The 18,834-nt window shown below is 49.8% G+C and overlaps 1 protein-coding gene across 1 annotated transcript in view; it reads left to right on the top strand.

The window, feature by feature from the left end:
* The window catches only part of ZWILCH (zwilch kinetochore protein), a 96,433-nt gene that overhangs the window by 49,809 nt on the left and 27,790 nt on the right, over nt 1-18,834 (top strand). Inside the window, exons 5-8 of the mRNA XM_081337297.1 lie at nt 2,441-2,637; nt 17,151-17,227; nt 17,385-17,555; nt 18,643-18,714. Of these exons, the coding sequence (XP_081193423.1) occupies nt 2,441-2,637; nt 17,151-17,227; nt 17,385-17,555; nt 18,643-18,714 (517 nt within the window). The remainder of the gene's footprint in view (nt 1-2,440; nt 2,638-17,150; nt 17,228-17,384; nt 17,556-18,642; nt 18,715-18,834) is intronic.

Raw genomic sequence — 18,834 nt, forward strand, 5'->3', positions numbered from 1 at the left:
CGTGTAGTTACCCTGGCCGTTCTTTCCCAACTGTTAGGGAAGTTGTTTCCTGCATGGGAATAGTCCTATGGGCCAGACTATATTCCAGGGACCTGCAATGGTTTTTGCTCCTGTTTCAGAGACTGGACACCAGCTCCTCCAACCAAAGGGTAAGGGTTCCGTCTCGGACCCTAAATTCCCTCCAGTGGTGGACCTCGCCAGTGGTAACCAGGGGCTTTTTGTTCCAGGAGCCTGTTCGGATCACCCTACGGACAGTAGCCTGTTTGGCTGAGGGGCACATCTAGGGTCTCATTTGGCTCAGGGCCGGTGGTCCCGGTCCGACCTGAAGCACAACATAAATTGGTTGGAGCTCAGAGCCATACATCTGGCCCTATGCCACTTCCGCAACAGGGTGGTGAGACAACATGTTCTGGTCCTCACGGACAACGTAGCAGCAATAGCCCATGTGAACCGGCAAGGGGGTACCCGTTCCAGGTCCCATATGGCCGAGGCCCAACTGTTGGGCTCTTGGGCAGAGACCAACCTCTCATTACTCAGGGCTGAGCACATCTCGGGGGAGGCAAATCAGCAGGCAGACTTTCTCAGTAGGCCGACAGTGGCTTACTCCGAATGGCGCCTGCATCCTGGTCTCTTTGAGGAGATATCAAATTGGTTAGGTCGGCCAGTACTGGATCTGTTCGCTTCTCTGGCAAATTCCCAGCTTCTGATGTTTTCCTCCCGGTTCCCCTCTTCGGTGGCAGTGAGGACGGATGCCCTCCACAGCCCTTGGCCCAGGGGCTTGCTGTATGCCTTTCTGCTTCTCCCTCTGATCCCGGCAGTCATCTGCAAGTTACTGCAAGAGCGGGCAGAGGTGATACTTGTTGCTACACACTGTTGCTACAAACTGGCCAAGACGGTCGTGGTTTGCTGACCTTGTGAGTCTGTCAATCTCTCCCCCATGGAGGATTCCTCCAGATCGTGTTCCACTCAGCCAGGAAGCTCTCCATCATCTAGAACCCCAGTGGCTCCAGTTGACCGTCTGGCACTTGAATGGCGGCTCCTGACACATGTGTCTTATTTATTGGAGGTAATTACGGTGATTCAGGCCTCCAGATGGCCTACAACAAACAGGATCTATGACTCCACTTGGAAGAGTTTCTGTAGTTGGTGTGATAAGAACCAGTTAGATCTTTCGGCTATTACTATCCTGAGGATCTTGGACTATTTATTGGAGGGGCTTAATGAGGGCTTTGAGCCCAATACCATCTGCTGACAAATAGCAGCTCTCTCCACTGTATTGGGACAATTCAGAGGCATTGGCTCAACATCCTATGGTACGCTCATTTCTCAAAGGAGCGACCAACACCACACCTCCAGTGGTTCACTGGTATCCCTCTTGGGATTTGTCACGGGTCTTGCAGGCCCTTACCTCTCCTCCATTTGAACCCATCAGGACCTGTACTCTGCAGTTCTTGACAAGGTGGCCTTCTTGACAGCCGTCACATCGGCTAGACACATTTCTGAACTGGCAGCTCTCTCTGTCAGACAGGACCTATGCGTTTTTCATCCTGACAGGGTGGTCCTTCGATTGGATCCCTCCTTTATTCCTAAGGTCAATACCTTGTTTCATACAGCGCAGGAAGTCATTTTGCTGGATTTTTGTCCTCATCCATCTCTTGCCTTGGAACGACAATGGCACAATCTGGACGTCCGCAGGGCTTTGCACCACTATATTAAGCAGACAGCGTCTTTTCGCAAGTCGGAAGCTCTCTTTGTTTCCTTTCAACCCTCTACTATGTGGCGGAAGGTTTCTGCCTCCACTATAGGCAGGGGGATCAGGGTTTGTATTGCAGGGGCGTGCCAATCTCATTCCCTGTCAGTTCCCAGGCGTATCACTGCTCACTCCACTCAGTGCTGCAACTTCTGCGGCTTGGGTGACAGGCGTCCATTGAGGACATTTGTAGGGCGGCGACATGGTCCTTGCCTTCCCCTTTCATGAGGCATTATAAACTGGATAGGTTTGCCTCCACAGACACCTCATTTGGCTGGAGAGTGCTGCAACAGGTAGTGCCACAGGGTGGGACACAGGCCCCGACTGATTCCCTCCCATAGGGCAGGGCAGCTTTGGTATGTCCCATTTGTGGATTCTCCAGCTATCATGCTGGAGAAGGGGCGTTGTCTTACCTGAACCCCTTTTCTCAGCATAATGATGGAGAATCCACACCCACCCCTTAGTGTCTGTCAGGTCCTGTGTCAGGGGTATGGGAGCCAACACGTCAGACTGTCATCATTTGCTTCGCCTTTGTCGTGACTGGGAGGTGTCCTGGCAAGTTTGACTGACAGTCTAATTGGGCAGGAAGACAGAGTTAACCCATTCGTGGATTCTCCATCATCATGCTGAGAAAAGGCGTTCAGGTAAGACAACACCCCTTCTGATATAATGTCTTTTCACCATTGATAGGCAGTTGATTTCTTTCTACACAATGTCTCAAAATCCAAACATGAAACATTTACAAATAAACCATGCAGCACAACTTCTTCCACTCTGGATACGATGTGAACCTTCTGACCCAAAACAGACTATTTGGCTTGGAGCAGAATCTTTGAGGAATGGAAATAACCTTTCAGGAATCAGGCTTCACACTGTTACTTCCAATGGTAAGTGTCTGTGGAGATTCTTAGTCATCCAGGTCATGGTTGTTCGAAAGGTGCTTTTTCAAAAGGCGACTGGGTTTTGTTTTCCCTTGAAGACGGAAAGAAAGGAGACTGAAGAAGCTTCTGGGATGAGGACAAAGTCTGTTTGCCTTTTGAAAAAGCACTTTGGGATTGCAATCGCCTGTGGTGGGCAATGAGTAAAAGAAATGGAAAAATCCACTAATGTTTCTTTAAAAATTCAGAATCTAGGGCAGTGATGGCGAACCTTTTAGAGACCGAGTGCTCAAACTGCAAGCCAAACCCCACTTATTTATTGTTGAGTGCCGGATGGGCATGGCCCACTGGGTGGGCATGGCCTACTGGGTGGGCGTGGCCAGCTTGACGTCATTCATGTCAGAGGCTCTTGTGCGGGACTGGGCTAGACAGGCGGATCTGAAGGTCTCCGGTGGAAGCACTCTAGGAGCCTCACTGAGCCTCAGGCCATGCAGGGGACCCTGGATAGTGGTACGGACTGCCTGGAGCCCTGGGTAGTGGAGGTCAAGCGCCCAGCCTGACCCTTGAGCTCCCACGGCACCAGGACCTCACAGCACTATCTACCCTAGCCGTACTTCCTCAAGGGGATGCCCAGCTGTATTTACCTCCTCAAGGTTACTGCTTCTGTGCTCAGTCTCCTTGGCCAGGTTGTTCATGGTGGGTGCAGGAGGGAAAAGTGCGTGGATCAGAGGGAGACCCACTCCCTCTCCATGAGAGGAGACCTGGCTTTGTAACCAAAGCATCCTCAGCAATAGGATGGGAATAGGATGTGAGACCACCAGGGGATGGCGAAAGGACAACAGGGCTGCTGATGGCCAAGTGCTAAGGCAGGACTTCCCCCAGACCTTCTCTCCTTCCTATTCCAATCTCCTTCCTCCCTCCCTCCCCTCCTTGCCTCCTTTTCATTCCCATCTCCTTCCTTCTTTCCTTCCCTTTCTTCCTGTTTCCCCCACCTCCTTCCTTCCCTCCCCCCCTCTCTCTGTGCCCAGGAAGGGATGAGGGGAGGGGGAGAGGTTGGCAGCTCTTCTCTCAAAGAGTAAGAGACTTGGAAGAGACCTTTTGAGACCTTTCCATCCATTTAGACCAGATGGTCCCCCTGGTTTGGTTTATAGAACAGTGGCCGTGAGCAGAGCCTTCTCAGAGATAGCACCCCAATTATAGAACTTTCTTCCAAGGAAAATATGAACAATGCATCCCTCACCTGTTTAGAGGCAACTCCAAACAATGTTCAGTCAAGCATATGTAGAATAACAACACATTTTATGGTCAAACAGCACTAAGTAAATTGCTACTAATATTTTTCTTTCTCAAAATACACACTTTTAATATTGTTTTAAGCAGTGCTGGTGATGCTTTACAATAGCTGTCTGAGAGTTTTTTTGTAAACCACTCTGGATTTCTCAGAAACATTTAATTTCGAATTAGATGTTGATTTAATAAATTAGGTAGAAGAAACAAATGTTTAAATACATTTAAATCCCACAGACCTACTGCCTCTTAGGCGTATATTGCAGAGAAAATAAGGCATTGCATTTCTAGCCAGCATAGCCACAGGATTATGGGAACTGTGGTCCATGACACCCAAAACACATTAGTTTGGGTAAGGCTGGATTAAATTATAAAGGAGCAGATGAGAGGAAGTAGAAGCAAGAAACACTTTCCATGTCTCCGACAAAATAATTGGGGTGGGGGAGTTGACTCGGTCTTTTAATTTCAACTCATGCCAATTCCTCTTAACTTCCCATTCAATCCAAAGAGTACTATGATTTTAGGGAGGGGAGGTGGCAAGAATAGACCAGAAAGCCAATCTGTGAGTTTACGCTCGCCTCCCCGATGCAGCATGTGTGTGTGTGTGTGTGTGAGAGAGAGAGAGAGAGAAAGATCCCCTTTTTGTAAGTTTGCTTACTCTGCAACACTTTACTTTCCCCACACTTTCGCTTCCCTGCTGGCTCAATCTCTCTCTCTTTCTCTCCCTCACACACAAAAACTCTCCCTGCTTTCTCCCCCTTCTCCCCCTTTTCCTCCAACTTCACTTGAATGGAGTGGGAGGAGGTTAAAAAGAGAAAGGGGGAAGCTCCCCCTTTTTGTAACACTTCGGCTTCCTCCTCCTTTTCCCCTCCTGGCGCTCTTCCTCCCCCCCCCTCTCTCTCTCTCTCTCACACACACACACACACACACGGGGGGGGGAGAGAGAAAACCTTCCTGCTTTCTCCTCACCCTTTCTCTCCAGCCACCACATGTTGCCGGCTGCCAGCAGTTCCAGGCTGCAGCTCTGCATAACGGCTGCATTGCCCTCTCCGGCCCTACAACGTGTCGGAAAGGGTGAATGAGAGCCGCCCAATGTTTGGCTTGTGCCACTACACGCTCCCATCTCCACGCCTTTCATCGCACAGGCCAGCAGTGCAAGGAAAGGCATGCTGCAGCAAAGCAGAGCCGGACGAGAAGAGGCCTGGCAAACTGGGGAATGGCCGGGCATGACGGGAGGCTGGAAGGGGAGGGGCAGGGTGAGGCAAATGAGCTGCAACTGTTGCTGCAAACCAGCCCCTGAGCGCTCGCCGTTTCCTGAGTGTGTGCCGTTTCCTGAGTGTGTGCCCAGCCAGTTTGGTTTGGGGCAGGAAGGCCGGTCCCTTGCCATTTCTGTGACAGCCCCAGGGGGCCAAATTTGGGTCCTCCCTGGCCCGTGGGCCTTGTGTTTTACATGTCTGAGCTACAGCTTTGGGGGCTCTCTAGGCACCTGCTGCTTTGGTGGCTCTGTAGGCAGAGCTGCAAAGTTCTCTGTCAGAGACGAGAGCTTCGCAGCTCTGCCTACAGAGCCTGCCTACAGAGCCACCAAAACAGCAGCTGAAGCACCGAAGGCTCGGGGAGGCGCTGAAGTGGGCGGTTGGGCCATTGGCAAGAGCAACTCGTCTGAGCGGAAAGCAGCCTCGGAACAAGTGGGGCAGGTAAGAAAAGAAATCCTTGCTTCCCGCAGAAACTGCCTTTCTTTCCTTACCTGACTCAGCCCCATGCTGCTTCTTCGCAATCTGCCCCCGCCGTATACAAGGAAATGAAGGGTTTTTGGGGAAAAAAAGGTCAATCAAAATTTCAACTTCCTGATCTTTCACGAGAAGTTGGAATTGATTGATTGATTGACCCTTTTTTCACCCCAAAAAACTTCCTTCTGAGGCCGCTTTCCGCTCAGATGCATTGCTTTCACCAATGGCCTGATCGCCCTGCCTCCACGCTCCACTTGCTGCTTTGGTTGGCCTGCCAGCCCCCACCTCAACGCCCTGCCCACCGCTGCCCAGTACGGCTGCCCCGGGGCTGCAAGGGATGGCCTGTCATGGGAAACACATGTGCCCCACCTTCCCGCCACCATGCAGGGTAAGGTTGCTGCCCCCGCCCAGATGCCCTCGCCTCCCTGAAGCGTTTTTTAACTAACCTGCCTATCGGCTGCATTCCATTTCTCCACTTCTCAGCCTTCGCCGCGTGTTTGTGGGACTATCGGTAAAAAAAAAAAGTTCCATCAGACTTTCTAACTTCTCATGAGGTCTTCATCCCCTGTCGCGGCTTACCGTCAGCCCGCGCCACTAGTCGTATGTTCATTCAGCAGGTGTTTTGGCTGCACGGCCTCCCTGATAGAGTCGTCTCTGATAGGGGGGCCCAGTTTACAGCCCGCTTCTGGCAGGAGGTGATGCATGCGTTGGACATCAAGATTTGCCTCTCGTCCGCGCATCATCCTCAAACTGACGGGGGAACCGAGAAGGTCATCGGTATCCTGGAACAATATCTGTGCTGCTACGTCAATCTGCAGCAAAACAATTGGGTGGACTATCTGGCCATAGCTGAGTTTGCATTTAACAATTCGCAGCACACCTCCACACAGATGACACCGTTCTTGGCCAATGTGGGATATCACCCCCGGTTTTTCCCCCTTTCTCCCGTGGACTCACCGGAGCCGGCAGCGAACGACTTCATGGCAGAGTTACAGGTGATCCATCGATTGGTGCGACGTCAGTTAGAGAAGGCCAAGGCCGATTACAAAAGGTTTGCTGATCGGTCAAGACGGGATACGCCTCCACTATCGGTGGGAGATCGGGTCTGGTTGTCCACCAGGAACCTACCGTCAACACGGCCAGTGAGAAAGTTAGATCACCGATATTTAGGACCGTTCCCAGTCGAGGCTGTCATCAATCCGGTCGCCTATCGCTTAACTCTGCCACGTTCCCTGCACGTGCACCCAGTCTTTCATCGGTCTCTGTTGGTCCCCGAGCAACCGGCCTGTCCACTCCGCCGAGCGGAACCTCCCCCATCAGGACCTCGTGATGGAGGCAGCACCCCCGAGTACGAGGTTGCCAGCATCAGGGATTCCCGTTGGCTGAAAGGTCGTTTCCAGTACCTGATTGAATGGAAAGGTTACGGACCAGAGGACTTCACCTGGGAAGACGCGACCGCCGTTCATGCCCCTGCGTTGGTGACCGCTTTTCATGAACAATTTCCATCTCGACCGCATCCGGATCGGCAGACCCGGGGGAAGGGCCCTGCGGTGCGGGATAGTGTTGTGATTCAGGGTCAGCCTGTGGGTTCGGCACTTGGGTCAGACGACTCAGAGGAGGAGGGGGGTGTTGAAGACCTTGCTGAGGGGGTTGAAGATCTTGCTGATGATAGCCCTCAGGCAGGCCTCTCCCACTTGGTCACCATGGAGACCCAGCTGTGTGAGCCTGACAGTGTGGATGAAGATGACCCACAGCTGGCCCTGTTCAAGGACGCCCGACGCAGGAGGCAGTCAAGTAGGAGTAAACAGAGGAAGGCTGTGGGGCTTCTCGGAAGGAGGCAGAGAGAGGCCATGCCCTGAACTCTTTATAAAGGGAATGTGTGGGGGAGGGCTGGTTTGCTGAAAGCAACCGCTCAGATAGTGTTTCAAAGCTCCTGTATCTTGGTTCGTGTCTTGTTTGTTTTTTGTAGTAATAAATTTGGCAGACGTCATTCCAGCCTCTTGCCGTTTATAAAGGGGTTGCCTTTTCTGCAGGGCCGGTAGCAGGCTGGTACAGAACAGTGCCTTTCCCGGGCCGTTTGCAGCCGTCGCCGGCGTTTTCTGCTGTTCTGGGTTGTTTCGGGCCGCTTTCGGCGGCGGCGTCCTCAAGCCGTTTTCGGTCGGCGGAGGGGATGCCCGCGGGTTCATTTTGGTGGCGGCGGCAGCGGCTTCGGCATCGGTGACGGCGGTGTTTTCGGGCCGCTTTCGGCGTCCTCGTCATCCTCGGGCCGTGCTTGGGCCGTTTTCGGCGGTCGGCGGTGGAGTTTTCTGGGCCTTTTGGCCCGTTTCGCCGGCGTCGGCGTCTAACCCGTTTTCGGGCCAATTGGCGGTGGCGTCTTCGGCGATGGCGACAGCGGCATTTGCAGTGGCAGCGTCTCTTTTGGCGGAGGCGGCGGAGGTTTTGGCGACGGTGTGGCCCTCCGCTTGCCCCGGTTCCTCGTCTGCTCCTTTGAAGACCCGGAGCTGCCGCACTTTGGGAGGCCGCGCTCTGGGCAGCCCCAACCAGTGGACTGGGGGCCTGTGGAGTTGCGGCCGGGAACAACCCCTAGAATGGCGGTGCGGCGAAGGAACTGTGGTGGCAACGGGAGCGGCCAGTCACTGTCAGGCAGGAGTTTGCCTCCTATGGCCTATCCAGCCTTTTGCCCCGGACCTATATCAGCCTGCATGATAAACTCTCTTGCCTGCCTCCCTCTCCCCATAGGACTCAGATGTCCTGGGTGCAAGCCACGGTGGGAGAGTGGCTTGGATTTACATCTGCAGCCCCATAGAGGTGAGAGCTCTATGGGGTATGCCCTACCCAGAGTGCATATTCTGGACCACCCCCAGGAACAGAGTTGCGACCCGTCGTGAGAGGATGGGGGGTGGCCTGTTCTGGGGGTTCACCCAGCTTGAGTGGCAGTGAAGCTGGGTGTTGGTCCAGATACCCACTTACCCTCTGTTTCGATCCTCCTATTGAACTATTAATTATGGGACTGCCTCTCCTGGACTCTTTCGGACACTCATGCACTTTCGTTACACCAGCACGGACTTGTTCGCCCTCAGGTGTGTCCCCCTCTCCTGGGTGCGACCCGCCTCTCTTACCATCTCCAACCTCGATGAAGGGCCCGATTATTGGGACCCTGAGAGATGGCTGGGCAGGGGCAGGGGCCTCCAGTATAAATCTAATAAGAGGCCCCTGGTTAATTTTTAGTAAAAATTTTTGTGGGGTTAGGGAGGGGGGTGGGAGTGGGTTCTGGTTGTTTGGCAACGGGGGGTGGTCCATCAACCATTGCTCAGGCCAGGTCCGGGATTGGTCGCGTGGGGGGAGAGCGGGGTTCGGTTGCCTCCGGGGCTCGGGAGCGGGTCGTGGGACTACCGATTCCCACGACGTTGGGGAATGGTAGCAGGTGTATGATCAGAGGGCCACATCGATATCGGGGAGGGCATCTCCGCTATTTACAAGCGGTAAGGCGCTCCGACCCTCTGTTTCTTCCCCAAGGTCCCGGGAGCGAGGATGTGCAGCCACCTGAGCTCCGGCTGGTGTACCTGAATGCCAGGTCCGTTGTTAATAAGGCTCCCCTTGTTCGGGATTTAGTTGAGGGTGAGCATGCGGACCTGGCTTGCATCACGGAGACTTGGTTGGGCCCGGAGGGTGGTGTTCCCTTGGTTGATCTTTGCCCACCAGGTTTCCGGGTGCTACACCGGCCTCGGGCTCAAGGTAGGGGCGGGGGAGTGGCGGTAGTTATTAGGGAGACCTTGTGTCCGCGGGAGACCACCATTCCCCAGATAGTCGGGTGTGAGTCTCTCTTCTTGAGATGTGGTCCTGGGGCGCAGTTGGGCTTGCTGCTGGTGTACCTTTCGCCTAGTTGCACAGCGGCAGCCCTGCCTGAGCTACTCAATATCCTCTTGGGGTTGGTGATTGAGTTCCCCAAACTTATAGTTTTGGGCGACTTCAATCTACCATCCCTAGGAGGATCATCTGAGTTAGCTCGGGAGTTCATGGCTTCCATGACGGCCATGGACCTGACGCACGTAATTCTTGGACCGACTCATGTGGGAGGCCACACCCTTGACTTGGTTTTGTTATCTGGATGGTGGTTTGATGATCTTGGTGGGGGTTCCCCAACTAATATACCCCTGTCATGGACCGATCATCATCTCCTGCGGCTGGTCTTCCGTTTTGCCACCCCCCACCGTGGGTGTATGGAGCCAACTAGATGGTACTACCCCAGGCGCTTAATGGACCCTGATAGGTTCCAGGCAGCAATGGGGTCCCCACCTGCTTCCGTTGCTCACAACTCAGCGGATGCCTTAGTGGAAGCCTGGGAAAGGGCAGCCACGGAGGCACTTGACCGAGTTGTACCCTTGCGGCCCCTGACCCGGTGCAGATCCCAGCGAGCTCCATGGTTTTCTGCGGAGCTTCGGGAGATGAAGCGTCAGACACGGGGCCTAGAGAGCTGCTGGAGGTCCAGCCGATCCGAATCCGACCGATTGCGACTAAGAACCCACATTAGGTCTTATCTCACAGCGATAAGGGCGGCGAGGTCTAATTACTTCTCCGCCCTTATCGCGTCCGCAGATAACCGCCCGGCCGCCCTGTTTAGGGTGCCCAGCTCCCTCCTTAATCAGGAGGTGAGGGAGGAACCCTTGCAGGGTCGGGCCGAGGAGTTTGGTCAATATCTGTCGGATAAAATCGCTCGGATTCGGACCGGTCTGGACTCCTGCTGGGCGGAGTCTGACGATCAGGACACGGGCAGTCTTGACGATGTTATCTGGGAGGAGTTTGATTCTGTGACCCCTGAGGAAGTGGACAGGATCATGGGGAGATTGAGCTCCACCACATGTTTATTGGACCCGTGCCCTTCCTGGCTGGTTTATGCAGCTCGGGAGGGGACACGAGGCTGGTTCCAGGCGGTCATATCTGCCTCTTTGAGTGAGGGTAGTTTCCCTACCGTCTTGAAGGAGGCGGTGGTGAGACCTCTCCTCAAGAAGCCTGCCTTGGACCCAGCTGTGTTAAATAACTTTCGTCCGGTCTCCAACCTTCGTTTTCTTGCGAAGGTTGTTGAGAGCGTGGTGGCGCATCAGCTCCCGCTGGTCCTGGATGAAGCGGATTATCTAGACCCGTGCCAATCGGGTTTCAGGCCCGGGTACAGCACGGAGACAGCATTGGTCACTCTGGTGAATGATCTCTGGAGGGCCCGGGACAGGGGACATTCCTCTGTCCTAGTCCTATTAGGCCTCTCAGCGGCTTTCGATACCATCGACCATGGTATCCTGCTGCGACGTCTCAGGGGATTGGGAGTGGGAGGCACGGTTTTTCAGTGGTTCTCCTCCTATCTCCTGGGACGCTCGCAGTCGGTGTTGGCAGGGGGGCAGAGGTCGACCCTGAGGTCTCTCGTTTGTGGAGTTCCTCAGGGGTCGGTCCTCTCACCTCTCCTGTTCAACATCTATATGAAACCGCTGGGTGAGATCATTCGTGGTTTTGGAGTTGGGTATCATCAGTATGCTGATGATACCCAGCTTTTTATTTCGATCCCAAACCACCCCAGTGATGCCCTCGACGTGATGTCCCGTTGCCTGGAGGTGGTTCGGGTCTGGATGGGGAGGAACAGACTTCAACTCAACCCCGACAAGACTGAGTTGTTGTGCATACCAGCATCCCGGGATATTCAGAATATTCCACTTCTTTCCATGGGGGGTGAGTTTTTACCCCCCGTTGATAGGGCTCGCAACTTGGGAGTCCTCCTAGATTCGCGGCTTACTTTGGAAGATCATATAGTGGCTGTGACTAGGGGGGCTTTCGCCCAGGTTCGCCTGGTGCACCAGTTGCGGCCCTATCTAGACCGGGATGCCCTGTGTACAGTCACTCATGCGCTTGTGACCTCTCGTTTGGACTACTGCAACGCTCTCTACATGGGGCTTCCCTTGAAGACCACTCGGAGGCTCCAGCTGGTACAGAATGCAGCCGCGAGAGTTGTCTTGGGAGTTTCCCGGTACTCCCATGTTACACCTTTGCTCCGCGAGCTGCATTGGCTGCCAGTTGTCTTCCGGGTGAGGTTCAAGGTTTTGGTAATGGTTTTTAAAGCCCTACATGGCATGGGTCCGGAGTACCTCGGGGATCACTTGCTGCCGGCGTCAACTTCCCTCCGCCCTGTGCGTTCCCACAGAGAGGGCCTCCTCAGGGTGCCACCGGTCAGAGAATGTCGGCTGGTGGCCCCCAGGGGGAGGGCCTTCTCTGTGGGCGCCCCGGCTTTATAGAATCAGCTGCCGGTTGAGCTCTGGATGGCACCTGACCTTCGCTCCTTCCGACGCGACTTGAAGACCTACCTATTTGAACAAGCCGGCCTGGCCTGATGGGGGATGCGTTGGGGTTTTTTATTGGGGATTTTTTACATTTTTCTACTGTTTTTAGTGCGGGCTCGTATTTAATTCTCTTTTTAATTTTTGTATTTTGTATTTTTATATATGCCCTGTTCACCGCCCTGAGTCCTTCAGGAGAAGGGCGGTATACAAATATAATAAACTTAAACTTAAACTTAAACTTACCCAGTCCCACAAACACGCGGCGAAGGCTGAGAAGTGAATGGAGAAACGGAATGCAGCTGAAAGGCAGGTTAGTAAAAAAAAACGCTTGGGAGAGCCACCGTGCCCACAGAGAGGGCTCTGCGTGCCGCCTGTGGCACATGTGCCATAGGTTTGCCACCACAGATCTAGGGTTTACAGTTCTAAAATGAAACCTGTTTTAGCGAATTGAAGTTGTGGGCTAAAACAGTATGTATTGGTTATTTAGAGCAGGGCTTTTCAACCTTTTCAGAGATTGTACCACTTTTAGGATATGGCAATATTCGAGTACCACCAGTTGCCTAGCAATTGGGCATGGCCTGCTTGATGCCACTCTCAGCTGACTCAAGACAGCTGGGTCGGAATGGAACAAGTCGCATGGCTAACTCGGTGCCCCACAAACTCCTCACCTCCCCAAACTACTAGCAGCCAAGCAAATGCGCGCACACAGACACACACCACATTCCAGGTTTGGGGACTTTTATCCACAGAGGAAGGAGAGGGCCTTCTCCCTAAGCCCAGGCATGATTGGCAATTTGCTAGCTCAGAGGTAGATCCAAGTTTCCAAGTTTGGAGTGTGTGTGTATAGCACGCTAAAGAGATGTTCTTTTCTCAGTCCCAGACATCGTTGATGTTTCCCTGTCCAGTGCCTCCTCCCGGCAAAGCAGGCTGTGGAGGACGTTTGCAGGAAGCAGTTTCCTCCGAGTCCAACTTTTGTCTTGACAGATCTCTGAGAGCTAGAGGAGGCAGCAGGGGAACAGTGCTCCCAGGTCCTGCACAAGGGAGGCTGGCCCTTCTCGAAAGGGAATTCCCCTTTCCAATCATGCATGGTAAGGATGCTGGCTTGTTGGGGCAGCCCTCCTTCGCACAGTTCCCCTGCCACCCTGTCCTCCTCTCCAGAGATCTGCAGGGGAGACAGATCTGGAGGGCAAGGTGCAGTCTCCATACTGGCCACTTTTACCTCTCCAAGCCCTCCTTGATTTAACATACATTTTATATAAATTAAAACACAGCTAAAAAGAAAACATAGTTAAATCACTAATTACAGCTCTTCACATATTTTCTGAAAAAAACACCTTTATTGATGTTAGGAAGGAAGGGCAAACCCTATTAAAGAACTCAACAGGAATTGAAGACCACAAAAGGTCTCATTCTTTCTAATCTGCCTTCCCTTTGAGCCTTTAGTTCTCATTATTTTATTATTATGTATTTAAGAAGATCAAAGGCCTTCGTAGCTCAGGATACTCACCTTAAAATCAGAACCCAGAAAAATTTAGTTAATCCACAATACCACCCTATGAAGAATGAAGATAATCTTTGGGCCCTGAGAGCATGCAGGTATCAAGTCAGAATATTATTTATTTATTTATTTATTTATTTATTTATTTATTTATTTATTTATTTATTTATTTATTTAATTAAATTTTTATACCGCCCTTCTCCCGAAGGACTCAGGGCGGTGAACAGGGCATATCTTAAAACTACAAAAGTACAAAAGTTAAAAAAGAATTAAATTATTGCCCACAATAAAAACAATAAAATATATATATAAATATTAAAACCCTAAGTAATTCCCCATCAGGCCAGGCCAGCTTGTTCAAATAAATGGGTCTTTAACCCGCGCCGGAAGGCATGTCTGTCAGTAATTGGAAGTGCATAAGTCCATGTACTCCCCTTTCCTATCTCACAACTCAGTCGATAACATCCTTTAATTTTCAGACATATCTTTTTCTCATAAGCTCCTTAGAAAACCAACAAGGTATACTGTAATTAGCAGGAAAAATAAATGTAGCATTTCTGAATTCTTTCCCCAAGAGGAAAGGAAAGTTCACAGCCTGCAGGTGAAGTCATCAAAGAACGTAGTTATTGCTGCTAAAGAGAAGAATAAATAACGAATCAGTTTTGCAGCTCTCTCCTGTTACTACATCCTCCTAACTCCAGAATGTGGCCTGGGATTGCACAGGAGGCTAGGCTAAAATCCGGCTGAGTAGTTTGCAGCCAGGTGTTCAGTACACCTTGCCAATGTGATTTTAATAGCCCAGGAAGGGATAGGAAAACGTAAGGAAAACTTTGCAATCAATAAACCATGGTGGTGTCAGGATCCATTTATATTCCATTCCTAAATCCCTATCTGTGCAACCCTAAATCTCCCCCCTTTACTGGATTCTGCCATTCCCAAGGAGGAGGAGAGAAGATGTTAATTGGCCATCCCTATCCATTAGATGCAAGGTTGTTTATTCAGCCTGCCTGGAGGCCATCATCAAAGACCAGGGAAAAGAACCTTTGAACTGAGAAGAACAAAGGAAGGGGGGTGGGGAGAGAATCTGGTTTGTATTTCCGATTGGAATTTGAAGGGGAGGAAGCAATTGTTGTAAAGGCATGGAAGATCCCTTTTCCCATGGAAGGTTTTGACACCTGAAACTTAATTGATCTGGGACTGACCAAATGGACTGAGGGGAGGGGTTTTTACTCGGGGACACTTTAAAAGTATCAATCTGCAACACAGTTTCTAGATCCTGTCTAGATTTTCCACTGTCAATCATGTTTTAGTAAAAGTTCCTGCTTGGCCAACCCTGTCTTCAAGAGTTCTTCTTTCCTAAGATGTGGATTGGGGTGGGTCCTGACAGGTGGACTATGCTTGTTTTGCTCTATTTTGATTCTCCTCCCCAGCAGCAGCCCCATGCCAGCAGCCCTGACGAAAGGCTGAGTGCTCCAGCCTCGCCCAGCCAAAAAAGGGGGCAGTAGCCAAGACTACAAGAAGAATTGCAGCTTGTCAGCGGCGTTTAAAGGCTGCCCAACTTTACTTTGGAATTTTGGGGTTGGAAAGCAAAGGGCAGCACCATGTTTGCAGGCCGGGTAGCATTTGCTGGAAAGCCTCCTGCTTCTCCCCGCCCCCCCGGCTACCTCCTTCGGACCCTTCCAGATGCTGACGGGCCTACAGGCATGGTCCGCCTGCTTCATTCTGCAAAGGGCAGCTCACCTGGCACTTCCCATTCACACACACACATGTTCCTGCAATATCCTTCCCCATTTACAAACACACACGTTCCTTCAATTTCCTCCCCATTCACACACACACACACACTCCTCCAGTATCCTCCCCATTCACACACCAATATCCTTCCCAGTCTCACACACACATTCCTCTCAATACCCTCCCCATTCACACACACACGTTTCTCCAATATCCTCTCCACACACACGCACACACACGTTCCTTCACTACCCTCCCCATTCTCTCTCTCTCTGTATTCATCTATATTTTAGCTGCTGATAGGAATAATAGAATTACCGTATTTTTCGGACTATAAGACGCACCTGACCATAAGACGCACCCAGTTTTTAGAGCAGGAAAATAAGAAAAAAAATATTCTGAACCAAATAGTATACTAAAACAGGGCTTTTCAACCTTTTCATCCATTGTACCACTTTTAGGACAAGGCAATGTCCGAGTACCACCAGTCGCCCAGCAAGGTGTCAAAAACTTGACACCCCCCCAAAAAAAGGAAAAAAAATGATAAAGTACAGGTAGTCCTTGACTTACAACGATTTACTTAGTGACTGTTCAAAGTTACGATGGCACTGAAAAAGCGACTTATGACCATTTTTCACACTTATGACCATTGCAGCATCCCCAGGGTCATGTGATTTACATTTGGATGCTTGGCAATCGATTCATACTTATGGTCGTCACATTGTTCCAGGGTCATGTGATCGCCTTTTGCAACCTTCTGACAAGCAAAGTTAGTGGGGAAACCAGATTCACTTAACAATCATGTTACTAATTTAATTTCTCTCTCCTCTTTCTCTCCCTCTCTCCCCCTCCCTCTTTCTTTCTCTCTCCCTTTCTCTCCCTCTCCTTTCTCTATTTTTCTCTTTCCCTCTATTTCTCCCTCTTTCTCTCCCTCTATTTCCCTCCCTTTCTTTCTCCTTTCTCTCTCCCTCTTTCTCTCCCTCTATTTTTCTCTTTCCCTCCATTTCTCCCTCTCTCCCTTTCTTTCTCTCCCTCTCTTTCCCTCTCTTTCTCCATTTCTTTCCCTTTCTTTCTCCTTCTCTCTATTTCTTTTTCCTTCTCTCTCTCTCTTTCTCTCCCTCCCTCTCCCATTGTCCCGTCTTTCTTTCCTTCCTTTCTTCTTCTCTCCCTCTTTGTCCTTCCCTCTCTGTGTTAGAGAAGTACCCACAGAAGCGGCCCTGCAGCCCGGCTTTCTCTTGCAGAAAGCAAGCTGAAACAGAGTGAGGGAGATTGCCAGGAATGCGATCTCGCGTGGTTTCAGTTTCCCTTGCTACAAGAGAAAGCAGGCTGAAACAGAGCGAGGAAGATTGCAGCAGCGCGAGATCGCGTTCCTGGCAATCTCCCCCACTCTGTTTCAGCCTGCTTTCTCTTGTAGCAAGGGAAGCTGAAACCGAGCGATGGAGATTTCAGGAGCGCGAGATTGGCATTTCTCAGCACGTGCCGATTCACGCTCCTGGCAATCTCCCTTGCTTTTCACTTGCGGAGATTGGGGCTGGCCATACGGATCACCTTCGGACCATAAGACGCACCCTCGTTTTCCCCCTCACTTTTGGGGGGGGGAAAGTGCATCTTATGGTCCGAAAAATACGGTAATATTAGAAGATTTAAAAAATGAAAGCTTTTTAACATAACTACAAATGTTTGTAGTTATGTTAAAAGAGAGTTAAAGCGCATTTTGTATTTGGTTAATTGTATATTATGCATAATTTTTATTTAGAATATGATTATTGTAACTATAATCCTGTATTTAGCTCTGGGAAGTGTGGGGGGGGGGAAGTGGGTGGGTTTGGGGTGGGAGGGATTTGGGGATATATTGTAAAATTTTGTTTTTGTAAAACTCTTTAATAAAAAAAAAGAAAGCTTTTTATCAATTTTTGATAATTAGGTAGCCCTCATTTAATTCATTTTTTTCCTTAGGTCCCCTGTCTAATAATTATTCTGTTGGCTTGGAGGAACTGAAAGAAAGTCATAGAATGAGACATCATGCTTCAGATGTATGTTTATCTTGATTTTTATTCACAACCAAATGTATACTAAAAATTTTAAAAATGAAACAAACCTCAACTGAAAATTTTCTAAGTTTAATATATAGTGTTTTATTATATAGTATAATAACTTTGAGTTTAATATGCGCTGGATGTTGTGTCTTAGCTGACAGTAACAGGCTTTGCCCGTTATGGATTTCTTGAATCCACTTCACTGGACTCCTTGACTCAAGAGGATTCCCTTATTCCATTGGAGAGAAATATATATGCAGATTTTGCTTGGGAGGGTGTGAAAATGAAGCTGCAAACACCTCCCCTCTCATCTGCTGCTCTGCTGGTAAGGAAATCAACAGTTTTAATACTGTGATAACATGCTGAAATGTTGCTGCTAATTTAGCAACTATTTAATTGTGAACAGTATAAAGGAGGAAGTGTGCAAAACATTTTAGTGTAAAACATTCTAAACTCAAAACAGGCAATTCAAGAAATAATATAGCAATAGCACTTTAGAATAGAATAGAGCTGGAAGGGACCTTGGATGTCTTCTAGTCCAGCCCCCTGCTCGAGCAGGAGAACCTATATTATCTCAGACAGTTGGATATCCAGTCTCTTCTTAAAAATCTCCTGTGATGTTGAATTTAATTACGGCAGCAAGACTTTTAGTAGGGCAATATTGGAAGAAGGAAGAACTGCCGACTATAGAAGAATGAACTTTAAAAGTTTCCAACCTGGCGGAAATGGCAAAGATTTCAGCGTACTTGAAAGACCATTCGCAACAGAGATATATTGTGGAGTGGAAAAAATGGATTGATTATATCCAGAATAAATATGGGACTAAAAAGTTTCACCTAGCATTTGAATAAGTATTGATGTGATATTTATATTGCTTGTAGTTATTTTATAAGAGTTAAAGTGTGATAGATTTAATAGTTTATTGTTGTTTGCATAAGGTAGATTATGATTGTTTGTATTTTTATACCTTGTATTTAGCTCTGGGAAGTTGGGGAGGGGGAAGGGAGGGAGGGGTTGGGGAGGGGGGAGGGGGTTGGGAGGGGTTTTGTTTTGTTATAAAAAATGTATTGTAAAACTTCAATAAAAAAAATCTCCTGTGATGGAGCACCCACTTGGATTTATATACTGCTTCACAGTGCTTTACAGCCCTCTCTAGGCAGTTTACAGAGTCAGCATATTGCCCTCAACAATCTGGGTCCTCATTTCACTGACCATGGAAGGCTGAGTCAACCTTGAGCTGGTGAAAATCGAACTGCCAGACTGCAGGTGGCTGGCAATTAGCAGAAGTAACCTGCAGTACTACATTCTAACCACTGTGCCACCATGGCTCTTGTATATATAAAAGTAAATGATTCATTTTTTCTAGGTCTACACCCCATATATATGAATCATTTTATCTTTGAAAATTTCAGACACTTCAGATAGCCTCTGGGAGCCCCTTGAGTTCTGTATATGAGACAAACAGAGAATTGCAATTTCTTTTGGTGAGTATTGCAACATTATTTTCCAGTCAGAAAATAATGGTTAGCTGAGTAATAGCAAGGATGATTGCAAGGTTTTACTCAGCGGTCCTCTTTGAAGTGGAATCAAGGTAAAATTTATTT

The sequence above is a fragment of the Vipera berus genome (genome assembly GCF_964194415.1).
Source record: "Vipera berus genome assembly, chromosome: 12".
Lineage (NCBI taxonomy): Eukaryota > Metazoa > Chordata > Lepidosauria > Squamata > Viperidae > Vipera > Vipera berus.